This window comes from Anomalospiza imberbis, chromosome 11 (genome assembly GCF_031753505.1).
Source record: "Anomalospiza imberbis isolate Cuckoo-Finch-1a 21T00152 chromosome 11, ASM3175350v1, whole genome shotgun sequence".
Classification (NCBI taxonomy): Eukaryota; Metazoa; Chordata; class Aves; order Passeriformes; family Viduidae; genus Anomalospiza; species Anomalospiza imberbis.
Genome location: NC_089691.1, coordinates 4,981,747 through 5,009,530, shown reverse-complemented (window position 1 = coordinate 5,009,530; position 27,784 = coordinate 4,981,747). Strand labels below are relative to the sequence as shown.

Sequence of the window (27,784 nt, the reverse complement as noted above, 5' to 3'; positions counted from 1 at the left end):
CTCTCAACTGACTTTATTTTAATATCACCTGAACAGAATTTCAATGTACTGCATGGACAATCTTGGTAAAACTGGGAGGTCACAGAGGCATCCATTCCAGGGGGGAATATTTCCACTTTGTGCTTCCCATCTTTGGGGTATGTTTTACTTGGAAACCAACCCTCTTGTGTCAGTTTAATGCAGGCTGTGTTTTTGTGGTATTCCAGGTGTTTGTTTTCCTTGGATAAACAAGGGTCATGAAGAATTTCTGACCTGTTTTCCTTGGATAAACAAAGGTCATGAAGAATTCCTGAATGGTGTTGGGGCTTTTAGGAAGGGATAGAGAGAAAATGAGGGAGTGTAAGGTTTTCTTTCCCCCACTCCCACTTTCCAGTGGGAAATAAGAGAGGCTGATTCTGGATTACATCACAGTGATGACATCTTTATACCTTAGGGACAAACCAGACCTTCCTTAGCATTTGATCCAAACCAGAACAGTTTCCAGGGAGTGTCCCTCTGCCTTCCCCAGTTAGGCTGGGGCAGTTTCCTCAGGCAGACCTCAAGAACTGAATCTGTTGGTTCCAAGCTCTTCATTTGAATTGAAAATGTGACATTTCCAGCTCTTTCAGTCACTGTTACAGAGATGAAGCTGCTTAGATTGCTGCTGAGGAGATGGAAGGAAAAAATCCAAGCTATTTCTTGCTTGTTGGAGAGGGAAAAGCAGAGCAAAACTCTGCTTGCAAAGGCAGAGAGTCAAATCCCACTAAAAATATTTAGTGTGGGACTTGAATTGGACTTGTTACCCCAGCAGGAACTGGGCTGATATTTGTAATTCATGCTCATCAGGAAGATGTGAGAGTCTGCAAGAGCTCTATGGGCCTGGGGCAGGGTTTCCTGAATTGTTGTGGAGCAGCGGGAATGGCAGGGAGCTCCATGGGAAATTCATGCAATTGGTGAAACCAGGCAAGGAAAATGAAATAACTGTCCAGCTGATTCTTTGGGGTGCTATATTCTTCAGTTTCTGTGATGGTGGGAGTGCTCATCGTGGGACAAGAGAGTTTGAGGCCAAGGGGATTTTGGCTTCAGAGATAAAACCCAGGTCTAGGTTGTCACAGGAAGAACTCAGGTGTGTCATACCAAATTTTTAATTATCTCTAATCAAAATAGTTGCCTTTCCTCTCTCCCTTCATTTCCACAGCATCCCTGGAAGCCTTTCCTTTCCGTGCTGAAGAAATCTCATATTTGATTTTTAAAATACCATTATTTACAGGTTTTGTTATTTGAAATTTTTATCTCCTTTTCTGGCCGCATCAGAAAAAGCACAGAAGGAATTTAATAAGCAATGACTGCTTTATTTGTTAAATTAATGCAAATGTAAATCTTCATTCTTCAGCTCCTGATTTGAGCCAGTTTCAAACATTCTCAAAAGTTTTATGGTGGGGGTTTTTTTCATTGTTGTGTTAGTAGTGCTGTGCTTTTGCTATTTTTGCAGCATCAGAATCATTCCGTGTTTGTCATGCTCCATTTGGTTGCAGTGGAGATGACTGTCAGAAAAATACAATTTTCCAGGCATTAATTGAAAAAATGGCTTTATATTCAATGTGCAGGAACTGGCAGATGTAGATAAGGAACAGAGAAAATTCATTAAGTGGCATTTCTCCAGCTCTGTGTTCTTTTTCTCCCTCCAAAAAGGCAACAATGCCAGATTAAATCATAAATGAATTAATATACTGCACGGCATTGTAGAAAAAGTTTACTGTGCAATCACTTTCATTCTTGCACAAATTTTGGTGAAAACTTTTGGAAAATGAAACCTTAAGAAATTGCTCAAGTGCTGGAAGCATCAGTAAATTTTCACAGTATTTCCTGAACCTGTGTACAATATCTGTATGTAAAGTTAACCTGAATCTGCACATCTGTTCTAAATACTTGGGTCAAGCAAAGTTTTACTGCACAGCTTTGACCTAGAAAAGCACTTAAATAAAATATTCATGCTTGTGTGGAGAAATGAACCTAAACCCAGCCAGTCTGTGACATTTATTGCCACACTGAACAGAAGATGGGAGGCTGCTGCTTGTGCTGGGAATATGTGAAATCCACAGTCCTGCTGAGCTTCTATTTCCATTCATGTTTTTTAGTCTCCATTGGTTTTTCTCCACATCCTTGGATGTTTTATATCCTCACACAGAAATGATGTTTTAAATTGCCTCCATCTGCAGTGCTCTTTCATTGTTGTCACAGGGCTCTAGGGAGAAATAAAACAATAATATTCAGGAGATGAAGTGGGTGTGTTTAATATGATAAAAACCCAGCGTGCCTGGAGCAGCAGGAAAGGCATCTCCAGGCTCAGGTGCTCTGGGGCAGATGTCCTGTGCTGCCCTCGCTGTGCTCAGGGCTGGCTGTGCCATCTGGGCACCACGAGCCACCTCCGGCCTGGCCAAGCCCAGCCTTGCTCAGAACCCCCTTAGGAATAATTTAAATTACCTTTTTGAGTAGAGCAGCTGACTTGGACGAGATAAGGAGGACCCCTCGAGTACCTTCTCATGCATTCTGAGGATTTTTGGGAGTTTTGCAGAGCAAACCTCTTGCCTTGCCCCAGAGGCTCAGCCCCATTTCCCCACATCTTTGTCATTTCCATGCACTTTGCTGGACCTTATCTCTACAGAACTCTTAAAATCCAATTTCATCACGTTTCTCCATTGTCTCCTTTGCTTTTTCTTTCTCTCTTTCATTAGAAAAGTTTGTTCATTTCTGGCATTCAGTAGGAGTCAAAAAAAACCAGCCCCAAAATTTTGCTGGACAGGATTGTGAGTGATGGCTGGGTCACAGGAGAAGGGAAACCTTTTGGTTTGAACTGAACACTGGATGCCATTTTCCAGGATTTCTAAATGATTTACAAGAAAATAAATTTCATTATTAAAGATGAATATACTCTGGTTTCTAGATGAGACTAAGTGGGTCATTTCACCAAGACTTAGAGAAAAGAATAAAATCATCTGTATAATTTATCCTTGCTTGTGGTTCTTAAGGAAAATAATATTAACAGAAATGGAAGAGTCTGAATGACTGATGTGTGAATTCCAGCATTATGTGGACTATAGCCGGGAAAATAAGGATGACCATGGATGCTTTAGACAGTCTGTTCCTCAGCCTTATGGTGCCTAAATAGACAAATTTTATCTTAGAGAAAAAGCAGCTCTTGGAGTTGCAGTCTCTCCTTGGCTTTGGAGGCTCCTCGGGTGTATTTCACACACCAAGAACACAGGACAGGAGCTGTCCTTTGTGTGCCCTCCTGGCAGCGAGGTACAGGGCATCATTTCAAACTCAGGAATTCAGCCCATCCCAGTAACTGTGACTGGGATTATTGAAAATCCCTGCAGCTTTTCCTTGTGCTGTCCCAGCCATCCCTGCCGTGCTGGAGAGCTCCAGCGCTGTGCTGAGCTGCTGGAGCTGCCCCACCACTGAGCACAAATGCTCTGTGTTGGAAAACAGGCATTGTTCAGATGTCTGCTCCTTCCATTCTTGGAGTTTTTCCTTCCAGAGTTTTGTCTTGCTGCCTGAAGCTGCATCAGATAAAAATTTCTGCCCCAAATCCCTGTCAGTGGTGCCCATGGAATTTCCCCTCCACGTGTGAGGTTGAGTAGGTTGAGTTTTGGGGGTGTGATGCAAATTGTGGGCACCTTTGGTACAAATCCCATGAGGAGGAGCTGGGAAAGGGGCTCAGCCTGGAGAAAAGGAGGCTCAGGGGGAATTTCTGGCTCTGCACAACTGCCTGACAGGAGGGGACAGCCAGGGGGTGTTGGGCTTTGCCCCCAGCGAACAAGATCCACAAGAGGAAACGGCTTCGAGGTGATCCAGGGGAGGTTTAGATTGAATATTAGGAAAAAATTTCTCCATGGAAGGGCTGCCAAGCACTGGAAGAGGCTCCCCAGGGCAGGGGAGTGGTGGAGTCACCATCCCTGGAAGCATTCAGAAACATGCAGATGTGGTGCACATGGGGGATGTGGTGGACTGGGCAGCATTGGCTTAAAAGTTTGAGTCAATGATCTTAGAGGTCCTTTCCAACCTTAGTGATCCCGTGAGTCGCTGATTTTTAGTGAATTCCTTCCTTTTGGCAGCCCTCTGGTGCTGCTCAGAATGCCCTGGTTTGGTTTGTGCTGGATCTGGTCCCTGTGAGTGGCTGCCTCATCCTTCACCTGCGTTGCCCAAACTTCTGGGACCTCCGTGGGCTCACAAAAAGGCAGCAACTCCTGTGGCACAGGAGAAAAGATTTTCCCAGCCTTGGAAGCTGCCTGGGAGCTCTGAGAGGAGTTTGGATGCTGGAGGGTGATGCAGACACTTGGTGCTGGCTGGAACCTGTCCCAGTGTCACTGAGCACGAGGCCCTGCAAATTAAACGAGGTGAGGTAATAATAACCCTTGATCCATGGGAGAGGCTCGTGTTTCTCAGCAGCTGAGGGGGAAATGAAACTTTGATGAGTTAACCAAGAGCCAGAAGCCTCCCAGCAGCTGTAAGGAGACACCTGAAGGGAAAGGTGAGTCAGGATGTGCCTGCAGTGGGGCAGGACTGATCCGGCCAGGGGAGCAGCGCTTTCTGTGGCAGCGTGGGGTTTCGATGGTGGGAGCTGCTACCTATTTCCCAGTAAGCATCTCCTGTGGAAAAGCTGCTTGGGTGAACACTCAGGCAAAGCAGGCAAGTCCACACACCACACTCACCATGGCTAGCTCAGCCAAGAGAGGCAGAAGGGCCTTTTTTATGATAAATTCCAGCCAAGGTTTATTCCAGTACACCTAAGGGAAATCAGGGACAAAAGAGCAAACCATGTGGTGTGCACAAGGTTAAATTCGGGGTCAGTGGCCTGTGGTCTGAGGGCACAAGGGCAGGGCAAAGGGCATTGCCCTACAGGGAAGACAGGCCAGCCACCAGGGATACCACAGCCAACGAGAAAACAGGAAAAGGAGAAACCACGAGAATTTGGGACGTATGGGAAAGGAATTGGGTGGATAATAGTGTTGCAAGGCTCCACGGGGGAAGTCTTCTCTTTCAGCCTAGGAGGAGACTCTGTGGTAAATTCTTCCAAGGCAAGGCCCTGGGGATTTGCCTGAAGGGTTCAAAGGATTCCACAGCTTTCATCCCAAGAAAACAGAGGAACCACCCGGGAGGGACTGGGGAGCCACGGGGCTGCTGGGGGAGCCAGGCACAGAGCGGGGACTCTTGGCATTGCCTCAATGCTTGGAGAGGATGTTTGCAGGGCTTCCCGTTCCTGAGGTATCCCACATTCTTTGGGGGAGGCAGGGATTTGCCCTGAACCACCCGAGCCCAGGAATCCCCACGGCATGGCGTTGATGATTTCCTCCCTCTGGCACCTTTCTGTTCCTCCAAGTTTCCTCCTTCACAGGCACCTTTCTGTTCCTTCTGTTCCTCAGGTCTGGTGTTTTCCTGGTGTCATGTATGGATGGATAGCCATAAAGAGCCATAAATAATCCTAAATAACCATAAATAGCTTCACATTGCTGGTCACATTCAAAACCTAAATTTCTGTAAGTGTTCCAGCTCCTCTCTAAAGAAGACAAGAGGAAACAGCCTCCAGGTGCACCAAGGGAGGTGTAAATTGGATATTAGGAAACATTTCTCCATGGGAAGGGGTGACCAGCATTGGAACAGGCTGTGGTGGAGTCACCACTCCTGGGGGGATTTAAGGGATGTATGGATGTGGCCCTTGAGGATGGGGGCTGCTGGTAGGATTGGGAAATATGGAACACTGGCAGTTTTTTATGTGGCTCAGAGGGATATTTGAGCTCAGTTATTTTACCTTGATGATTGCAAGTTTTGGGTTTTTTAGTTTGTTTGGTTTTGGTTTTTCTTTATTAGTTTAGTTTTGTTTTGCTTTTCTGGAAAGGCACCAGACGTGCATCCTTTAATATAATAAAAAGGAGGGAAAAAAGCACCCCAGTGGATTGTTCAGCACAGCCACCCATTATTATTCTGTGTCCTTAAATTGAAATGCTCTTAAATTGAAGCATCATGTAAAATACGTGGAGCCATGTTGTTTCCTTTTGCCTTTCTGTGCATATTTAACTTGTCGCTTTGCCTTTTTCCTGTTACAAAAATGTGATGCAACTCATACCAGGGATGTGCTGAAGTCCATTTGCAGCCAGAAGTTGCTTTGAAGTAGCACAACAGAGGCTTTATTGATTTATCCTTTGCATTCAGAACAAAGATTTGTGTGATCTGCTACAGGTATTACCAAAAGCTTCCATCACCTATTCCAGCTTCATCCCAAAAATAATTTCTTTGTGCTTTAGGATCTATTTTCAAAAGTCATTGCTTGTATATATGTATAGACATAGTTCTTATTAATATAAACCTCTGAATTCAAAGACTTTTTAATGATTAAACCAGGCAGGAATTAGTACTAAATGGCGCTCGTGAGAATTCTGTTCAGAATATCAGGACAAATCCTCTCATAAAAGCACAATTGAAGTGTAATATTTACGTTTGTAAATATGCCATAGGTGCTACAGCTTGGAATTTTTCTTGGAGAAGTAATTTATAGGGATGCATTTTCTATTTCAAGGCAATTTGACCTGATTTGTTTTTATTTTATTTTCTCTACAGGTTTAGCTGGCACTGCTGCAGACCTAGAAAAAAGAAAGCTTATTTTTGGAAAAAATTTTATACCTCCAAAGAAGCCAAAAACTTTCATACAGCTAGTTTGGGAAGCGTTGCAGGACGTGACTCTTATAATCTTGGAAATTGCAGCCATCATATCTTTGGGGCTTTCCTTTTATCAGCCACCTGGAGAAGGGAATGAAGGTAAAAACTTTTCACAGAAGTCATCTCAGTTTAAGCAAGGCATGTCCTAAATCTCAAATCAATTCCATCACCACCCTCCAGAAGGTCACTAACAGGAAATTTCCAAGTGGTTTGCTCCTGATCCCATTACATCTGCTCCTCACATATTTTTATTTTCATCTTGACGTTTCTTTATGCAAATCCTGAACTTCATGACGTGAGTTAAAGGAAAATCATAACTTTCTTGTGAAACTGGAGTGGTTTTGATACGGTTTTCACCTTTGAGACTGCATTTGGAGTGTGTTTGATTCATCCTTTGTGGTTGTTTGTCACGTATTATGGATGAGAAATATGTAATTGCTTATGTAACTGCTGGATCCCATTGCAGGAACACGGACAGACCTCCAGTTTACACCAGATGAAGGCTTGAACTCAGTGAGATTCACACATTTTAGTATTTTTAGTGGTGCAGCTCAGGCTCGTGAGCCTGGCTCCAAAGGGAATATTGGAGCAAAGTCCTATTCCTGATAAATATTCTCCATATTCTGCAAAGCCTTTCTGGCTGCAGGAAGTTTTACCACCCTGCCTGCCCCCCTCCTTTTTCCCATTTCCCCCCACCCTCTTTGGAAAGCACTCTTGAATTCACATGCTTAAAATATTTGTTCCTCTCCATAAATGCAAGATTTCCATTTCTGGCAGCTGATCCAGATTTTTTCCTCCCCCCCTCTCCTGCTCCCTCCCAGACTTCTAAAGCTGGATCAAACATGCTGTGTGAAATGACGTGAGCAGCTTGGCAAATGTAGGAAGAATGTCTTCCTCTAAATATAGCCCTGAAATGCTTTTTACATTTGCTGCAGTTTCCTTTGGCTGCTTTCCTTGCAGCCCCTTCCTCCTTCCCTTCCCATTGAGCAGCACAATCAGCACGTAGCCATGCCCAGCTCCTGGGTCCTGCTTGGGGTTCTTTAATCCTTTATGAATAATTGGGAGTCTTTCATTGCTTCCTCACTGAATTTTAAATACTTGGCTATTGATTCAGCAGGTGCTCGATTTAGGCATGAAAAGATAAAGGAGTCATTGCTTTTTTTTAACTGAAGAAAATGTTATTTATTAGAATTACCTCATCTGTCTGGTGGGATACCTTGGGGACAATATAAACCATGAGAGATTCTTTACAAAATTAGGATTTAGCTTAGACTAAATGTGCAGATTGCCCTATTTTATTTTATTTTATTTTAGGGGAAAGGAATTTTGAAAGTGTGATTTCTCCAGGTTTTGGGAAGAGTGGAGCTGTATCATCAGGCAGTGGTGGCTTGTTCCTTTCTTTTTCAAATTGTTATTCTTATTATTTTGATCCTGCATTTAAAATGTTTCTTTTCTCATGGGAAGACAGGAGCCAGCTGAGATTCTGAGGGAGTCTGGAAAGCTCAGCAGCACAGCCTGGGAAAATGTGTTTGTGTTTTCCCACAGCACAGCATTCTCTTCAATAGTCACTGCTTTCCCTGCTTTAAGAATTGTTTTCCTGAAAGGTTTTGCCCTGATTTACACAAGAAAAAAAATCAAATTAGTGAATATCTTGTAATCCAATTTGTGGAACACGTAAAGGTCTCCCACACTTTTTTTTGGAAGTCTTTCTTTGAGCAGTTGTATAAATAATTCCATTTAATTTTAAGATAAGTATATCATAAATTGCTGCCGAGGGTACCCTTTCATTTATTGGTAGATGACTTTTTGAAGAGTCCCAAACACTGGAAAATGGACATATTAAGCTTAATTTTGCCTTGGGGAAGTGGGGAGTAGTCCCACTTGAAATTGATTTTAATGGGTTTGTCTTCAGTATTTTCATTTCCTGATTCTCCCCAGGATGAAAATTTCAGTGAAATATACACTTATTGGCAACTTTTATGTTGGTTTTTTCCCCTTGAAAATAATATATTTACTTCTGAAAGTACAGCCAGGTGTTAGAAAGGAGAGCTGGCACATTTGTTTGTTATTCTTGCTCTTGCCTCCTCTTGAAAATTCTAATTTTTTTCTTTTGTTTTGCCAAATGAAATGCATTTTCATTTTGAAAATGAACTAAGAGGAGTTTTCTTTCCACACTGATCTATTCAACCATCACTGCCAATATTCTGAGCTCATCAACTTCTTGCTTGGAGTAACTTGAAAATTTGCCACCCCCTAGAAGTGACAGTCTTGCTTTGGAGGATTGAAGGATAATATGGAAACAAGAGACTTAAGAACACAATGTCAGGGAAACAGCACTTGTATCTAATCGAGCATTTATCTGCCTTTATTTTATGTATCTATATCTGCCTCTTACACATCCTAGACTTATATCTACCAATAGCACTACTGATTGGTATAATAAGTAGAACTGATCTGTATTTTTAAAAATTAGTATAACTCTTTCTTTTCTTGGTTCTTGAAACCCACTTGTAACTTTTGATGCTGTAACAGAATTAGCATTAAACTGCTGTCTGCAGCTGAAGTTCAAAATATGTTTCTTCTGAGGCTTTTGAAGGAGAAAAGCAGGAAAAAATCCACACTTCTGACAAATATTAGAGTGCATGAGCTGCTCAGGAGCCTTGTGTAAGGGTGGAGCCTCATGGCTGTGAGTGTTCATCTTCATTTCAGATCTGGGTGAGTCTTGGAGAACATTATTTCCATTTCTGGTGCAATCGGGGAATCTGATCTAGAGGAATCTCTGGACAAAAGTGAGTTTTATTGCTTCTTCAGAAGCCACCCCAGTTCTTTCTTTTCATATTCCTTAGGAGGAGCTCAGGTTTCAAGAATGTTGTTCTCAGGAGTGGTTTTGATGATCTGCTTTGCATTCCCTTTCACCATCTGACAGGCCATCAGAAGCAATTGAGAACTTCTGCATAAATTATTGTCAGCCCCGTGGCAATTACTGCTCTCATTAGTGAGCCGCAGGAAATCGCTTTTCTGCCCTTTCAAAAAAGTGCAAAACTGAGGCTGGATTTTAGCAAATGCATCTTGAGAGAAAATTCCCAGTGCAGGTGTAGCCTCCACTGCAGTGAGGATACAGGGGGTGGCTGGGGCAGGGAAAAAGACTTTGTTCCTCAGGAAAATCCCTTGTTCCCTGGCCATGCAGAGCAGGGGGTCTGTGATAGCTCAGGGATTTGAGGAAAGTGTGAAATCATTTCATTCACATTCTTCTTTTGTAATGTGGATTAGAGGTAGTCCAGACTAAAACGGAAACGTTTGTAGGTCAGTATGCGGTGAAATGATTTTTGTGTACAGTTTGTAAAGAAATGCCCTGTCCTATTTTTAAAGGCAGCGTATGAGTAGAAAGAGCTCCTTCATGAGAGCAAGCAGTGGACTCAAACCTTCACATTGCTTGAGGGAACAGGCCAAGGAAAGAGAGCTTGGACTCAGAAATGCAGCAAGGGAATGGGAAATGGCTTCTCTTGGCCATTCCCAAATCTCTGTCTTATGGTGCCTGTGGAAATGCAAGAATCGCCTCTTCTACCTGGTCGTTTGTTATTTTTGCTGGGTTTTCGTTGTTTGGTTTTGTTGTTGCTTGTTTGTGGGTTTTTTAGTGTGGTTTTTTTTGTTGTTGTTGTTTGGCTGGTTTCCTCACTGTTTTCCCTCAGAGCTCTGCTGAGGCAGTCCCTTCTGGCAGAAATGCCCTGATGGCACTTTGCAGCTCTGTCCCTTTCTGGGGCTGCTTTCCCCCAGTCCCCCAGCAGGATTCTGCTGCTTTGCTGCCTCCCTCATCTCTCTACCCATGTGAACTGGTCAAAAATTCCCAGAGCCTTCTGCAAACACCTTCAGCAGCAATTTCTGAGCCCTCTCCAGTCCTCCTCCTTGTTTCTATCTTCAGCCCCTGCATCACTTGTGGATCTTATTGCAAAAGCTGCTGATGTCAAGCCCTGCCAGTCATCTGCCGTTTACAGGAGTGTAACAAACCTTTTAACTGCTCTTCCTTGAATTCTCTTTCCTTCTGTGGGTTGCAAAGGGGGGAGAAAGCAGCCCGAGGTAAGATGTTTGAACATCCCAGTGTTTACCAGGAAGCCCCAGGCAGGATATCTATTTTCCAGTTTACAGCTTTTAGCAGCTCAAAGGTGGAATAAAAAGGAAAAGTCTTTTTGGTTCAGGCAGCTTCTGTTAAAATTCCCAAGGCAAAGGTCTGGATTGAAAACAAAGTGAAATGATCAGTTACATTGCTCAGTGCTGCTCAGCAGGGCTTTGGCTGTGTTACCCTTCCCCTTACTCACGCAACAGGTTGGAAAAATACAGGAACAGGACATGGTCCCCTGAAATTTGGGCCTCCCAAGCCACTTGCCTTGAGATGTTGGTGGGTTTATGACCACTAATAAAAGCTGCTGCTGTCCAGGGCTGGAGTCGAAGTTCCTACTGGCCTTTCATGACCTAAAAGAGACTTTTATTCATATTTTATAAATAAAAGAGACATTATTTCAGGGAGTTCACCACTCAAGAGTTTTCTTATCATTTTTATAATGTGCCACATTGCTCAGTGGGGACTCAAGCTGGAGATTTGAACTAGAAATGGAGGGAAGGTGCAGCAGCTCCACAGCTCCTGTGAGGATCCTGTGAGGATCCTTGCCCGTTTCTGTGCTGAGCCTCCCCGTGGAGACAGCACTTGCTCAGACTGTTGCACAACTGTTGTGGGAATGTCAAATCCCTGCTCAGATGGGGTGGACAGCAGGGCCCAAACTGCCAGGGAGAGGCAGGAGCCAACCTGTCAGCAGTGCCTGAGTCACCAGGCAGCAGGAAAGGTTCTCCCTGCAGAAGCCAAGGCAGCCAAAGGGTGTTTAGATTACAAAAACCTGTAAAAATCAAGTCAGATGGGAAGAAAAAACCCAAATCCAAACAAACAGCTTCCCCATCTCCTTGGCCAGGTCTCTTGTGTGGGGTTGGAAGTGCTCTGCTGTTCTCATCTTCTCCCAGGTTCCTCCTGTGGAGTACAGCCCAAGATGTGTTTTTTGGCATTTCATCTCTTTAGCAGGTGTGGAAATAAGTCACAGTGAGGAAGATTTGAGCAGCTGTTAGTTTGGGTGTCTCTGGGAGAAAGTGAAAAAAAAAATTATTGATATTAGAAAGAATACCTATAAAAAAAGAATATCTAGATATGAAAACATACAGAGCAGTTGACAGCAAGCTTCTTTTTCTTAGGAGTGAAAATGCTGAATGTAACATCAGCTAGCTTGAATTTCTGGGCAGTTGGTACTGATGTACATTAAAAAAAATGTTATTCCCATCAATTTGGACAGTCTAATTCTCCTCCATGCAAATTCTCTACCTTGCTGCAGCCGAACAGCTGCAATAGTGTCAGCTAGGCTCAGGTACAATGTCCTCTTCTAAAGATGGGATGTCTGTCCTAATCCCCCCAGCACTCAGTGTGGGTATTCCTAAAAAAAATTAAAACCCATTGCAATAAGAAGAAATTGAGCCATTGCCCCCTCAAAACACTTCAAAATATTGTTATTGTGCTGTGTCGTTTTGTGGTTCCAGCTCTCACCTTTCTTTAGGTCAGTTTGTGGTTTTCCTGCTTTAGGCTGCTAAAGCGAGCTTCAGGGTTTCAGGGAAGGTGAAACAGGCAGGAGAAGCCCCTTTCTATGTTGCCATATGTGTCAGGACTGCTTGACCAGAGATTGGATAAAATTCTTCTTTTTTTTCCCCTCAGTTTTTAAACTGTGATTTTCTTCCTTCACTTTCTTTGCCAGTAATTGTGGCAGAACTGTACTCATTTTAATAATTTCAGGTAGGTGATATTTGGAATTTCTCACTCCTTCCATATCCAATTCTCAACAATTTTCTTCCCACTCTCCCAGCAACATTTTTTTTTCTCACACTTACTGCCCCAGATGAAAAAACTCCTTCTATTCCCTTTCCAAGAAGCGTCGTGGCTCAGGAAATGGGTCTAGTGGATATTTATATATTTTTTTTTTCCTGGGGATTCTAGAAACCTTCCATCTCTGTGATGAAATCATCTTGTTCTTAGATTGTATAAACACAGCAGATGCCTGGTGGGGAAACCTGGAAATAGAATCCCGCGAGCGCAACCGTGGCTTGGCTCGAGAGCCGCGCGCAGGTGTCGGCGGGGCAGGAGGCGACCCTTGGATCCACCAGGCATGGCAGGATTGGCTCTGCAGGAGCTCTGCCACCTCATCTGCTCTGGGAAATGGCACTGGGAGCTGTGAAATCCTTTGGGGAGAGCGTTCAGCTCCTGCCAAGTGCGGACACGTCGGGGTTATTGGGTTTGGCTTTCTCGCTGTTGAGCGTTTGTGTTGTTTTAGGCGTAGAAATGAGCACGGCTTAAGAGTTCATTGGAACAAGGAATTCTCCTGTGCCCCTTGGATTAAATGGCCCGGGGGAATAAACAGTTGGTTTGAAAAAGGGAAAGCACCGATTGCTGAGGAACTCAAAGCAAATTTAATTAAACTGAATTAAAAGTAACCTGAGATAAATAGCCACATGAAGGTCTGGTGCCATCCTCTGAGGAATTCGGTTCATTTACTTCCTAGTCAGGCACAATTGAATAGAAACTCAATGTTTGAATGCAGCATTTATCAATTTTTCTACCTTGTCTTCACTTTTTCAGCCCAGCCTCCATTTCCCTTAGCATTTTAACTCAAGAGGGCTATTGAATGTGTAATGAAGCACTTCCATTTTTAAAATCCTTTGCCAGACTTTTCCATCCTGAGGGTCTTGCAGGATCCACTCAAGATTGCAGGACATTTTCCACAGGAAAACGTTGCATGCATCTCCCTGTCTCTAAAAATCTGCCACCCTGAGATTCATTAATATGCAGTTAATCAATTTGATTAATGAGTGAAAAACTCAGAAATGTCAGAAATGAGTCAGCTGAACCAAAGTTAATTCTCTAGTCTTTTGTGGCAGCTTTACATCTTCATTTTTTTTAAAGCATTTTACATGTGATAACGTAGATTGCATTAAAAATGCACAAACGTAGGCAGAACAATAATCTATTTTGTAAGGCCAGTGTTAATGTTGTTTTGCAACCCTCCTAAAATCATAGCAGCACACAGAAATAAACAACTGTCTTTTGCCAGCCCTCCCAGTTATGAAGCCAAGATCAAGATGAAAAACTGACTCCATAACTTGTGTGTGTGCACTTTAACCAATGTCTCCCAGTAAAATTTTTTGGGGCACTGAAAATCTGTCATCTCTTCTAGTCCTGTCCATTAAACAAAACGTATTGGAAAAAATATGAAGCCTTTTCAAAAGAAAGTGAGCCAAAATTCATTTGTTTTAACACTTTGCAGTGCTTTGAAGCCTAAATGTCACCTCATTTCACAGCCTGTGTCAGTACAAAGCCCCAGCAAGAACTGAAAATATCCACAAAACTTTGCTGCAGATGCTGAAAACAACAAGTGGTGAACATGTTCCAGCTTCTGCTGTGTTTGTCTCATTCTGTAAGTCTGCACAGAGAGTGTTACATAATGTTCTCCAGGCACTGAGCAATACGAGATCAATGGAAAATCATGGATATCAGGGGGTATAAAGGCCATTAAAAGCTGATGTGTCCTAACAGGAATCCTTCATCGTCTTTGCTGCTAAACAGATCACACTGATCCAGCTGCCACTGCACCAGAGAGTTTTATTGGGCTGCCCAGGGAGAAGCATTCTCAAGAGAAGCTGAGCTATTAGAAAATAGCATTTTTTTAATATAAAATAGGTTAATCTCAAAAGCGGAGATTGTTGTCAGAGTTAGCAAAACAACTTTTAAGGAGTGTTGCTGCACACACTCAAATTCTTTTCTCATTCACCATAAAAATTAAACCGTGAGATTCCGCAAAGATTTTTTAAACCAGTCTAAGCAGTCTGTCAGCACGAAGGGGATGAAGCAGGTGGCAGCCTGGAAAATAGGAGAGACGGAAGTATTTGCCCTCTTAAAAACAGCTTGTTCTGCCAAAACCCCCATTTAACCTCCTTCCTCCCAAAGCGGGGATGAGGTGAAGCAGCATATGGCTTCTAGAGACATCGCCCCAATCTGTTTGGCTAAAGAAATGTAGTTCTTGTAAGAATTTGCTTTTTCAATTCCTGCTCGAAATATTACTTCAATGCAAGGTCTAAGTATCCAGGAGCAGAGAGCCGGACAGCTCGGAGTGTGTGTGCTGTGTGTCCCAACCCTCATTGTCACCAGTACTTGTACAAGGCTGAGCTCACAAGGAGAAGAATGTGCCCCTTTGGGCCATCATTCCCTGAGACACTGCTGAATTCCTGAAACATTTTTGCTTTGGTGTTATTTTCAAAAAAAGGGACAAATTTAGGGTGGGGGCTCCTCCATGGGATGAATGGGTGAGAGTCCTTTGTGATGTGGGGTCATGGGGAGCATCCTGTGGGGTGGGGCTGGGGAGTGGAACCAGGCAGGGCTCAGACTGAGCCTGCAGAGCCTTTCCTGGGGCTTTGCCCCCCCGGCTTGGGACGATGCTCCTGGAGGGAGCCCCAAGCCCAGGCAGGGCATGGCAGCTGCCCTGGTGCTGCTCAGCTGGGTGGTGCTGGGAGAGGGGTAATCATGGGTTCTGGCTGGATCTGTGGCTCTGGGGAGCTCCCAGCCCCTGGGGGTTGTTTGGGGGGGCTGACAGCCAGGGATGATGGGGGAGAGGATGCAGGGCTCACCTGGCCATGGTCCTGACCCCAGGGCCGGCCAGGAAGGCAGGACAGTCCTGCAGGGCAGCCAGGCTGGGTTTGCCCAGAGCTCCCCAAATTAAGAATGATGCCAGGAGGAATGCTGGGTGGGTAAATCAGAGAGCACTCCAGCCTGGCCTGGCTAGTCCCAGCCTGGCAACACCAGCCTAAGGCCAAGGAGGCAGGAGATGATGAGCAAACCCACCTGAGGGGATGCTGGAGGGGATTTAGTCCCTCCCACACTCAAAAGCACCAGCAGTACTTCAACCCTCCCTGACAGACATTTATCAGAGTTGTCTTTAAAAGATTCCAGTGATGGAAACTCTCTGAATTCCCTGGATAATCAGAGTGTCCCTACACCGAAACATTAATTCCTGGTGTGTAACCAGAGTGTCTCTTGTAAGAATTTAAACTCAACGCTGCATTTTCTGTTTTACAAGGATGTAAAGACCAATTTGTGGTGTTTTATTTCCAGCCATATTTTGTGTACTTGAAGACAGCCTGATTATAAATACCAGGGAATAGCTGTTTGTGCAGACTTCCCCCTCTTTTTCTTTGGGGATTTGAAATTCAAGCAGCATGGCAGTAGAACAGAAAATGCAAATATTGCACTGAAGCTGACAAAGAGAGCTAAAATATTACCTTAAAAATATTTACCTGGTTTTTGGAAAAAAAAAAATCAAAATTCCCTCAAATCAATGGGAACCCAAAAGCTCTGAAAACATCTTTATTATCAAAAGTTAATAGCTTATGATATAAAATAATATAAAATACAGGAATATTGAATGTTTTCTTATCTCATCATGATTTAAAAATAATTTTTAATTTGGCAGCTTTAAGATACCAATTAGTATTCAAGTTTGCAGAATCTTTATGATGTGACTTTTTAAAGATGAAGTGTTTCTGGATCAGGTTCTAGGATTATTTTATAGTTGGAGTTGAGACAAATTGTGCTACATCCCAAAGTCTGCCTGTGCTTACAGTTCCTCACTGTTGGTGGGCTTGAATTAGAATGAAGAATTATTACCCAGAAAAAAAATGTTTAAGCACAGAAACAAACCAGAAATACCTTTTTGAACAGGAAGGCACTTTGCATATATACATATTTTCATGTATATATATAATCACACACATATATCTCTCCTATTAGAAAAGTAGCATTTAAACGAGTACTTTTGATTTCTTTCTGTTCTGCACAAGTTCTGCCTTTTCTCTCCAGGAGATGCTGCTCCTCTTGTTTCAGTCAAGTGTGGCTAATTAATATGCAGAAAATACAGAATGCACGTTCTAAATGGAGAGTATCCTCATTTCCTGCAGCTTTGGATAGATCCATGTGAACATTTTGGTTTGGCATTTGTCTCAGAAATCCCATCTCCTGTCTGTCCACAGCGGGGTTCACACTGAAGGTGGTTTTGGGTGTGCATTCAGGGGGGATTTCATCCCATGCTTTAGGGTGAAAATAAACTGAATCCCACACTTCAGGACACGTTTCCTTAGCACAGAGATCTGCCCCGTAAAACTGCTTTTATAGGGCCACACCAATACTGGGAGAACTTCTTGATGCCTGCTGCTGTAAGAAATTATGACAGAATTTTAACCTTTACTGAGCTCATTCCTCACCCCTTACAATTTTCCAGCACAAAGGAATGGAGATGAGAAATGGGATGAAAGCAATAAACACTGCAGGTTTTGTGGCTCAGCTCTACAAATCTTCCCTATCTCCTTTGACCAGATTTTCTCCTTGTCCTGAGTGAGGCAGGGACAGCATCAGGAGAGGCCCAGGTGCTCCAGGACTGGCTCCAAGGGCAGTTGTTGAATTTTCTGGGATTGCAGGTTCTAATTGCAAATTTTCTTTATCTGTGCCTTTCCAGCTCTGGACCTCTGTAACTCTGAATTACTCTTTAGGGAGCTGTTAAATCAGTCACCTTTTCTCAGTAACCTCTCTCTGCAAGGTGGAAAAAGTTGGCAATTTCTGTCTAAATGGTCTGGGTGTGGGAAGTGTTTCAGACCTTGGAAAAGGTTTCTGCTAGCACAGAACACAACCAAAGCAACTGCAATCATCCAGGAGCTTCTAAGAGAAATGTTTGTGTGAGTGTGGTCAGGCATCGCCGCTCCATCCCCTGCTCCTCTCGGGGTTTTAGAAGCTCCAGTGAAACATCTGTCAAGATTTCCAGGCAAATTCAAGCTTTTGTTCAATTTTGTTTTTGCAGATTTTTGATAATATTTCTGTTAAATCCCATCCGTTAGAACGTCTTGTTTTAAAGCACCAAAAGCAAAAAAAGGAGAATATTTTTGGAAGCAAGCACATTTCATTTCTATCAGAGCACAGTCAGAGAGGGATGGAACAGCACAAGCATCCATTTCTGAGGCAGATGCCACCCCAAAACCCTTTCCAGTGATTTGCTCTTTTCATCCCTGTGCTTCAGACAGAAAGGGAAGAGGCTCTGTGGATAGGCACAAGACAGACAGCTCTCATCTATCGTGCAGTTGTGAGCGATTTGTTGTTCTCTGTCAATGTGAAACGTTTTGCAGGGCTCTATTTAAAGCCGAGTGCCCCGATGAGAGCTGCTTTTTGGGAAACATTTCTTTATTTGCCCGGGTTTCTGTATTTCCTGGGGCTCTCAGTGATCCGAGTGGGAGCTGAGGAAGTGCTCAGAGCCTCATCTCCTTCCAGCTGCACTTCACAAGTGCTGGAAGTGATGCCTTTTTGGGCTACCTAACACCAGGGGCCAGACAGAATTAAGGGAATAAAAGCAGTTCTAGTTATTGAAGGGCCTTCGGGTACACTTAGGGCAGATGAAACCCCCCAAAAATGGACAACAGGTCACGGTGTTTTTATACTTTTATAAGTTTGGTCCATTCGCATTTTGGGGTTAATCTTCCAGTTCCAGCTCCAGGTGATGAAGTCATTTACCCCGGGTTTGCTCCCCCAAGTCCCTTTTGTTCCCATCTCTGGGCCCTGAGGCACTGAGGTGTCCTTGACTGCCAGGCCTGGAGAGGAATTGTTGTGTCTGCCCCAAATGGGAAAGCTGCAGCTGGCCCTGGGTGTGGAGTTTGGAGTTACACACTAAAGAGCTGCAGGACTGCAGATAGATGGAAAACACACAAGCTGAAATCCTAAGGCATCAGAAGTCGTCAGGGATTGCTCCATGAGAAATGGGAACATTATTCCTGTTTTTAGAACCCAACTGCACCTTTATCTCTGACATGGCTGCTTAGCTGCAGCTCCAAACGTAGCAGATTTTCCTGAAATTATATATATTTTTTCCTTCATCCATTTGTGTTCAAAAAGACATGTTCATCCCAGGAGCTGAAGCGTTCCCTCTGCCGTTTATTTTTTATTTTTTTTTCTAATAGCAAGGTTAGAATTCTAAATCAAACTTAATTAAACTTTTCCAAGTGTGTAAATGTCAACATATGGACAGCCACTTCCCTGCTAATATCAAGCTAACAGAAATTCTAATTTCTAATTGGTTTTATTCCTAATGATTTGTTTGCATTGGCACAATAGCCTATTCTAAATGTGGTCTTGCAACATGTGATCATGAAAAAAAAAATGGTTTATTTCCCTCCTTCTTTTACTCTGATCTAACCAATGACATTTATTAGTGTTCTATCCAGAGCTCTGGGATCACAGCTCCCTACGTTGCTAATTCAATTTAGTCTATACATCTTTCAGAGTTTGTGTTTTACATTGATTTTTTTTTTTCATAGTTATGACATGAAAGCAGCCTAATCTGAAGGGGATCCCTTATTTGTGCTGTGTGTTCTTCATTGCTGCAAATTGGTTTTTGATGAAGTCTGAACTTAAAACACTTTCCTGGTAGAGTTTCTGGGGGTGTCAAGGCTGGTTGCTGAACCAGATTTCTCAATGTATTTTTATTCTGCATGGGAACTGAGCTGAGGTTGTCCAGCTTTTTTCCACAAAAAACCCTGAGAAAAAGAGCCTAAAACTATTTAAGGTTAAGACCACGTGCACCTGTTCTGCATTCTTGGAACAGTGACTTAAATTTGGAAAATTTTGTAGCTCTATTTTTATATATCCTGCATGAATACAAAGAAAGCTTCAACTTTCACCAGAATTTTCCTTGTGGACATTAATATTTGTACTGAAATGAAAAGCAATGTCAGAATCACTCGTTACTGACAAATGTATTTTTATATTTGATTTTTTTTTCACTGTTTCTGTAGAGAGAGTTAAATAATGTTAAGTATATTTCTTTATGGAATAGTTGTAGTTCAGACTAAGAGCTCCTTTTTTTTTTTTGAGGGAAGGTCACTGTGACAATTATCCCAGCACAGCCTTCCTTGCACTATGGAATATATTGTCCTGTGATTATGGCTCATAGCCTCTCAATTCCTCAAATAATTATTACTTACAGAATTTTAAAGAGGAATTATTTTGTCTTTTTTAAATATAAAGTAATTTTTGTTTGTTTAGCAGTGCCTGTGAGGCTGTTTATAGTTGTTATTATTATGGGGATAAACATTCTTGTGTAAAAACACTTTTTCTGCAAACTCCTGCTGGGCTGCAGAAATTTAAGTGAATGCAATTATTCTTTTCTAGGTGTTTTGATGAAGATATTTTTCACTGGCCATTTTAGAATATGCCAATCTTGATTTTTACCATATTGTAAAATGCTTACAAAGAGCTTCTTCTAGACTGAGATTGTATGTCATTTTATTAGTAGAAATTGTCTTTTCTGAAGAGTCCCATTCTAAAATCCTTGATTCTTTATCTCCTGCTTCCCTGGCTGCATATCCAGCCAGTCTGTCTGTCTTTATGGCTTTCTCTTTCCTCTATGTTGAACCCATCACCTTTGGAATAAGAGAACAAATGAGGTCCTGCTCATCCAGCACTGCTTGGGTTTTTTTTTGGGTCAATTGATATTTTTATTGTGATGTGGAGATTTTAATTTTCATTTATTTTATATTGGTTTTTATTTATTTTCATTTTTCATTTATTTTTCTTTTTTTCATTTCTTTTATATTGGTTTTTATTTATTACAACCTGTTGTTGCCCCACTGCATCCAGGTCTCCATTCTGTGGGGTTCCCGACACCAGGTCAGCTTTGGGAGCCAATTCCTGACTGGATGACAGAAGTTTAGTCTCAAGTTGGTGTCAGTAACAGCACATTGAGAATTTGTAGAGTGCAAAATGTGCACTTTTTTTGTCATGTGGGACCTGCAGATTAAAGAATTATTTCCTAATGCAAAGTGAGCTACATCTGCTTTCTACAAATCTGTGTTGGGCTGCAAAATCTGAGGTCCCCCAGATGCCTTCCCTTCATGAGAGATGTGCAGATCTCTGACAAAACTTTTGGATATTGCTCAGCACATATTGCCAGGGTGCCAGGCACAGCTCAGCTCTCAGCTGGGGACAGCCAGGAATGAGATTTAGAACTTTGGGACAGCATAAAAAATCTTCTCACGTATTTTCCAGGAAGAGATCCTCAAGAAATATTAATTCTGCAAGTAGGACTTGGCTAGGACGTGCCCTTGCAAGTCAAGTGGTTGAATAACTGCACTTGAATCCTTGTTAATGAACACAGAACAACTTTTCAAGGTCTGGTTCCTGCATTTGGAACCCATGTTTTACCTTTGGAATATGAGGTTATATTTACCTGACATGTCTAGCTTGGAGCAATATAAGTGAAGCTACAACAACCCAACATCAAGGTTTTTCTCTTGCAATCCCTAACAACAGGACTCATGATGAAAATTCCCTTTTTGTTTTTTTTAGGGTTTTTTTTGCCTTTCTCTATTTTCTTTCTGGCAAAAAAAAAAAAAAAAAAGGAAACAAATTGAATAGAAACATTATAGAAGTAGTTGCTTGGTCCTTTGGTGGAGTGAGGACCCATCCTGCTGCCTGATCTCTCCAAAATGAATTTCCTTGGAGATGCCAGGCAGAAGAATCCTGCTTGACACATCCCATCTCCTGAAGTGGAGGGAACATTTCAATTAACATCCCTGTGCTCTTGAATGTTTGTGATCAGGCTGAAGAACGTGTGAATATATGTATAAATCTATGCTTACAGATTTGTTTCCTTGCATATAGATGCCAAAAAAGTGTAAATATTTAATAGCAAGCTCTGGAGCTGGCAGTTACATAACAAACCCACAGGGACAGCAGCTCTTTGCTTCCCCCTCCCTGCCCCCCTGGAGCCCTTACATAACAAACTGATGGATCAAAAAGCAATGAATTCTAATATTGGGTTCAAAGATGTGTCCAAAAGTGGCTCTTAGTGACTGTCCAAACCCCCTGACCGTCGATGCTTGTAGGGTAATTTTGTCACCCTCATACATCCCTTCTGTGGGGCAGGAAGGAGTGTGGGTTTGCAGAGTCTGTTTGTGCTGACTTCCCCCTCTTTTTCTTTGAGGATTTGAAATTCAAGCAGCATGGCAGTAGTAGAGAAAATGCACATATTGCACTGAAGCTGACAAAGAGAGCTAAAATATTACCTTAAAAATATTTACCTGGTTTTTGAAAAAAAAAAATAAAAAACAAAATTCCCTCAAATCAATGGGAACCCAAAAGCTCTGAAAACATCTTTATTATCAAAAGTTAATAGCTTATGAAATAAAATAATATAAAATACAGGAATATTGAATGTTTTGTTATCTCATCATGATTTAAAAATAATTTTTAATTTGGCAGCTCTAAGGTACCAACTAGTATTCAAGTTTGCAGAATCTTTATGATGTGACTTTTTAAAGATGAAGTATTTCTGGATCAGGTTCTAGGATTATTTTATAGTTGGAGTTGAGACAAATTGTGCTACATCCCAAAGTCTGCCTGTGCTTACAGTTCCTCACTGTTGGTGGGCTTGAATTAGGATGAAGAATTATTACCCAGAAAAAAAATGTTTAAGCACAGAAACAAACCAGAAATACCTTTTTGAACAGGAAGGCACTTTGCATATATACATATTTTCATGTATATATATAATCACACACATATATCTCTCCTATTAGAAAAGTAGCATTTAAACGAGTACTTTTGATTTCTTTCTGTTCTGCACAAGTTCTGCCTTTTCTCTCCAGGAGATGCTGCTCCTCTTGTTTCAGTCAAGTGTGGCTAATTAATATGCAGAAAATACAGAATGCACGTTCTAAATGGAGAGTATCCTCATTTCCTGCAGCTTTGGATACAAAGCTCTGAAAACTTCTTTATTATTAAATGTTAATAGCTTATGAAATAAAATAATATAAAATACAGGAATATTGGATGTTTTGTTATCTCATCATGATTTAAGAATAATTTTTACTTTGGCAGCTCTAAGGTACCAACTAGTATTCAAGTTTGCAGAATCTTTATGATGTGACTTTTTAAAGATGAAGTATTTCTGGATCAGGTTCTAGGATTATTTCATAGTTTGAGTTGACCCCACAGGTAACTTGGAAATGTTTGTCTGGGCTGACTAAAGCCTCGGAGGGAGTGAGGACAAGGCAGAAATGTTGGAGTGGCAGTGATTTCTGCCCCTTTGCTGAGCTCTGCCTGAGCCAGCCCTGTGCCTGCTGCTCTGCCCTCGTGGGATGTGATTCAACATCTGCTGATGCATCCTCACGCCGAGGAGGATTTGGGGCAGGAATGCTGGTGGAATCACTCCTGGGAGTCATTGTGCAGCAAAAGACGTGACACAAGGAGGAATCTGCAGGAATAAGCGCTGCAGTGTTTGTTACAGCTTTAAAAGCCTTGTTAAGGAGAGGAATTTATGGGTTTTCTTGCATAATTTTTGGGTTATTGTTCGTTTTCTTGCACAGCTTAATACATTTGTAAAGTTAGGATCAACAGTGGTGCTGTTGAGAACCAGAGCTGATGACAAAGCTGTAACTTTGAGCTGCTCAATTTGCTTTAATAACATCAGTGCTGGAGCTGCAGCGAGGCAAAAAATGTCTTTAGAGGAAGAGATTCAATAAAAAGTTTTTATCGGGGAGCTGTTGTCTTTCTGATGACAAAACCAGTTTGACTGACTAAAAAAATTACCTCTGGGGGTGTGAGGAGATTTTCCTAGGGAATTTAAATGCCACAAGGTATTCTCAGCTTAAAAATAGCAGTGTGTAGGTCGAAATGAGTAGCTGAGAGGTATATGCTGTAGGTTGGGATTTAGGAATACAGATGTTCCCAGATTTTTAAAAATGTACTTTTTCTGATTTAAAAATTACCATGCTGCAGCTCAGGACCATATAGTTTGTAATTATAATCATTATGTTATTCAAAGCAGCTTAAAGGATCTCCTGAATGCTGTTTGAAATTTTAAGCAGATATTCTTTTTAGCTGCACTGAGCCTGTGTGCTTCCTCCTGTATCTGCCCAGATTTGGTTGATATCAGGAGAAATATACATTGAAATGGTGTAAAAGCATTTCAGTTCCAACAGGACATGAGCCTGGCAAGCTGTCAGGTGATGCTGTCTGGCTTTTTGTGGACTCCTATTAATTCCCTTTCTTGCTTGCTATTTTTCACTAAGTTGAAATGATTAATAGCAGCCACCAGATTATTACCTCGTGCTGCCTCTTGCTCACTGTTCACTGTTCCTGAAGTGCTTTAACCTGTTCTTGTGCCTCCTCCTCTCCTTCTTCCCCTTTTCACCGCAAGCACATCCCAGTTTTTTCTAACTTTCCCTTTAATGACCTGTGCCTTTCTTCCTTTTTTTTTTTTTTTTCTTCTAAACCCTTCCATATAATTAAATTCTGCTCATGCAGAGTAGGTTTCTCAGGCCAGTTTTGAATTTTCTTGAGATGAACTGCAGCCCAGGTGAGTGCCTGGGAGTTTGCTCAGCCCCCCAGGCTCCTGGGCAGGTTTGGAGCCCTGCAGTCTCTGCAGAGATGGAAATCCAGCTGCTGCCACCTCAGCTGGGCTGAGAATGGAAATTCTGGGCAGGTTTGGAGCCCTCCAGTCCCTGCAGAGATGGAAATCCAGCTGCTGCCACCTCAGCTGGGCTCACTGTGTGTGATGGGTGGCAGAACTTCCCTATTGTTTCCTTTCCTTTGGATTTTTCCTTCCTTTCATCTCCCCTCTGTAGAAAACTTTTTCATCAGCTTTGCTGATCTATTTCTGGCCTGGTTTTAAGCTTTTAAAAGTTCTGCTCTCCTTCCACAAGGTTCTGGAAATGTCCTTTCAGATATTTTATGGGCACAAAAGTCACCTTGGTCCCCTTTTGTGTTTCTGAGGTTTTTGGAGGCTGTGCTGCCAGGTTCTCCCTCTCCTGGGGAGTTCCAGCTCCCCTGGGTGCTCCTTTTGGGATAAGGTGATCCATTTTAGGGCTCCATCTGCTTTTTCTGTGCCAAAGGAGTCCCAGCCCTTTACACCCCTGCCTTGCAGGTCTTCAGCACCTCGGTTTCAAGCCCTGCACATTTTCTGTCCCGTGAGGGTCAGACTTTGGCCAGGGCACATGTTCAGGGTTGTGGGAGAGAAGTGCTCCATGTTTTTAACTTGTTTACCTCTCTGCATTTGGATTTTCTGACAGATAGGGCCTCTGTTAAAGGTAATTTAAGATGAGAACATCACAGTTCTCTGTCTTGGAATAAAACCCTGCCACAAATCACATCTGCATATTAACAACTCTTTTGTGGTGCGTTTCACTCGGTGCATTTCAATAAAAGCTCCAGCAGATTTTTGGGTGGCATTGAGAGCCACGTGCTTTCTGTGAAAGCAGAACAGCAATCTTATACCTCAACGAGAATTTTTCAAGCTAATATGAACATTTTAAATAAATATTAGGTGCTTTAAATGCAATTTTGCTACTTAGGTGTATTAATATGATGTATTTTATTAATATTTCTTATTTTCTCCTTATCTGTAAGGTCAATACTGGGTCACTTTACACTGCAATAAGGACAGATAATCTAAATATAGAGTTAAGAGGTTTGTGTCTTTTTCCCTATAAATACATAAAGTTTCTTTCTGTAAATTCATGTCAGTCTTTCTATAATTTCAAGAAAACCATAACAGCAGAAAAAGAAATTAAAAACCCAATTGTTTTTCCGTAAGTATATAAGAAAACATAAGACAGACTCAAACCAATGAAGATGCAGGTTTCCTTTATTTTTTCCTATTAAAAGGAACACCCCTAGAACAGTTTGGAAGCAAGAACATCACGTAATTCAAGTAGATGTTTCCTGACAGCTGGCTCGTCTTGTAAAGGGCAGAGGTTGAATTTTAAAATCTTGCTTTTCATATTTAAAAAAAAAAAAAAATCTGCTCGGAAATCTTGCTCTTGTAAGCAGCAGGTAGTTTTCTGCTAGAGTTTATTCCTAGAAGAAGAACATTGTGCAATAATTTGTGTAGCGCTTTTATCCTATCTCCTTTCTGTGGAGTGTAAAACGCAAAGGCAATATTTTGGGAAATTCTGATGATCTGATTGATTTCTCACCTGGGCCAGGGGATCCCCTGGGGTTTTAGAGAGGCCACATTGAATCTCAACAATTAACAACTCAAAAATCAACTCAGAATTTCCTCCATCCCTCTCAAAGACTTCAGGTTCTGATGAGGTCTAGCAATTAATTCCTCTACTCCTAAAATTCCTTCCTCCCTTCAAACACCTCTGCTGCACCTGAATTTAGCATTGTCAGATGAAAGGAACAGAAAAGAAAATTAAATGCATTTAAATTTTTATTGTTTTCATTGGCTTGTGGAGGATTGTCTCAAGATTTTGAGTCATAAACATAATTTTTTATTCAGTGTGGAAGCTTGTCAGATTTAGGGACACTTTCCAATAGCTTGATCTAAGTTCAATCTGTTTCCTTCAGATTTTCTTTCATTGTTACAAACAATTTTTTCAGCTTGAATAAAACAGATTTTTCAGCTGAAAAGTGAAATATTTTATTTGATTGTGCTTAATCTACAAGGTATCTACAGGTAATTCCTTTTCTGTTAATGATAATATTTTGTATTATTTGCATGCTCCGTGGTACCATTTATGTCAATGTGAAGATCAGTTCTGACAAGACAAACACAAATTAACCTCACTGCTCAAGTCAAGGAATATATTTATTTTTCACCTGGTTTTGCTTAATCAAGTTTTTTTTTTTTTTTAACTGAAGGGTCTTGGAAACATTACTCTGCAGCAGCTCTTTGTAATTTTGTACAAGCTGGGCTAAATTTCAACCATCAGAAAAGGAAATAAAATCAGTGTTTGACTGTGGCTAGACCAGGCCATGTTTCTTTTGTGAGAAATAGAAGAGGAGGTTTGCTGCTAAAAAACCAGAATATTCATCATGTTTAATTCTATGTCATATCTAATGAAAAATGGAGAGTGAATTCTGGTGTTACATCTGCTGAAACAGAATTACTTGCACTAGGAAACCATTTAAAACAATCAAGACAAACATGAATCCGCTGATTTGGAAAAGGAATCTAAAAATCCAACAGAGCCCAGTTGAGATGATTAAGGTTAAACAGAGCAAAATTCATTAGTCCTTCCCAGAACCCCCATTCTGCTGCAGGAGGAAGTTGCAGGGTTGGTTTCTGAGTTGCATTTGAGGCTGGTAATGAGCAGCTGAAGGTACTGAACTTAAAAAAAGTTTCTTAATTTCTTCCTTGAGTGCTGTGAAAGTGGTTTTAGTGAGGTTCTTGTGCTGGAGGGTCTGGTGGGCCAGCAGTGGAAGGAGATCCCTGCCAGGGCAGCCCCTGCCCTTGGGAGCAGCCTTTGCCTCAGAAACTCAGTGTAAACTACAGAGAACTTGGCTAAAAACTCCCTTCATTTGCATTTTCTTCCTCTCTTAGTGGCTGTTCAGGCTCACCTTTCCTCCTTTGACTTTTGTTAGTTTTGTTATTGTTCACATGCAAGAGTAATTACTCAGCTGGTGAATGGATTATGATGCTCCAGTTTGTAATTTAAATACAGAAATCAACACGGTTGTAAATTCTCTCTAGTGAGAGGTGATGAATAAACCAAATTAAATTCAATCAGAGGGGGAAGTGAAGTTGCTGAACCCCCTGGTACCTGGGTAAGGTGGAGAAGTGATGTCAAATTCCTGCCTGGTCCCATTCTTCATGGAAAATGGGAACAACTCTTCCCAGGTCCCTCAGGAGAGGAGGCTCTGCTGGCCAGGCTGAGTTGTCCTCTCTCCCACCAGCTGGAATTTCTCTGGATTGTGACTCTGGAATGTGCCCTTGGCTGTCCAGTGTTTCTCCCAGGTGCACTTTCAGCAAGAAGGAGAGTGATGTCACTTTCCTTTGGTGAATATTATCTATTTAAATTTCAATTACATCCAACTTTGAAATAAATAATTAGCAGATGTATATAAATTAATTCAGAATTAACAATTCAGAACAGAGTGGTTCTCTTAATACTGTTTTGCTTTTGGCAGCAATAATGTACTTGCAGTTCTAGAAGCATCCCACTGCATTTCTCTGTAGGGAAGACTGTTGAA

The 27,784-nt window shown here is 41.8% G+C and overlaps 1 protein-coding gene across 15 annotated transcripts in view; it reads left to right on the top strand.

The window, feature by feature from the left end:
• The window catches only part of ATP2B2 (ATPase plasma membrane Ca2+ transporting 2), a 394,438-nt gene that overhangs the window by 276,816 nt on the left and 89,838 nt on the right, over positions 1-27,784 (top strand). For all 15 annotated transcript variants that reach the window (XR_011002928.1, XM_068201521.1, XM_068201531.1 and 12 more), the window contains one exon: positions 6,598-6,795. Coding sequence is in view for 14 of the 15 variants with exons in the window: in XM_068201521.1 (XP_068057622.1) it covers positions 6,598-6,795 (198 nt within the window). In the remaining variant the exon portion in view is untranslated. The remainder of the gene's footprint in view (positions 1-6,597; positions 6,796-27,784) is intronic.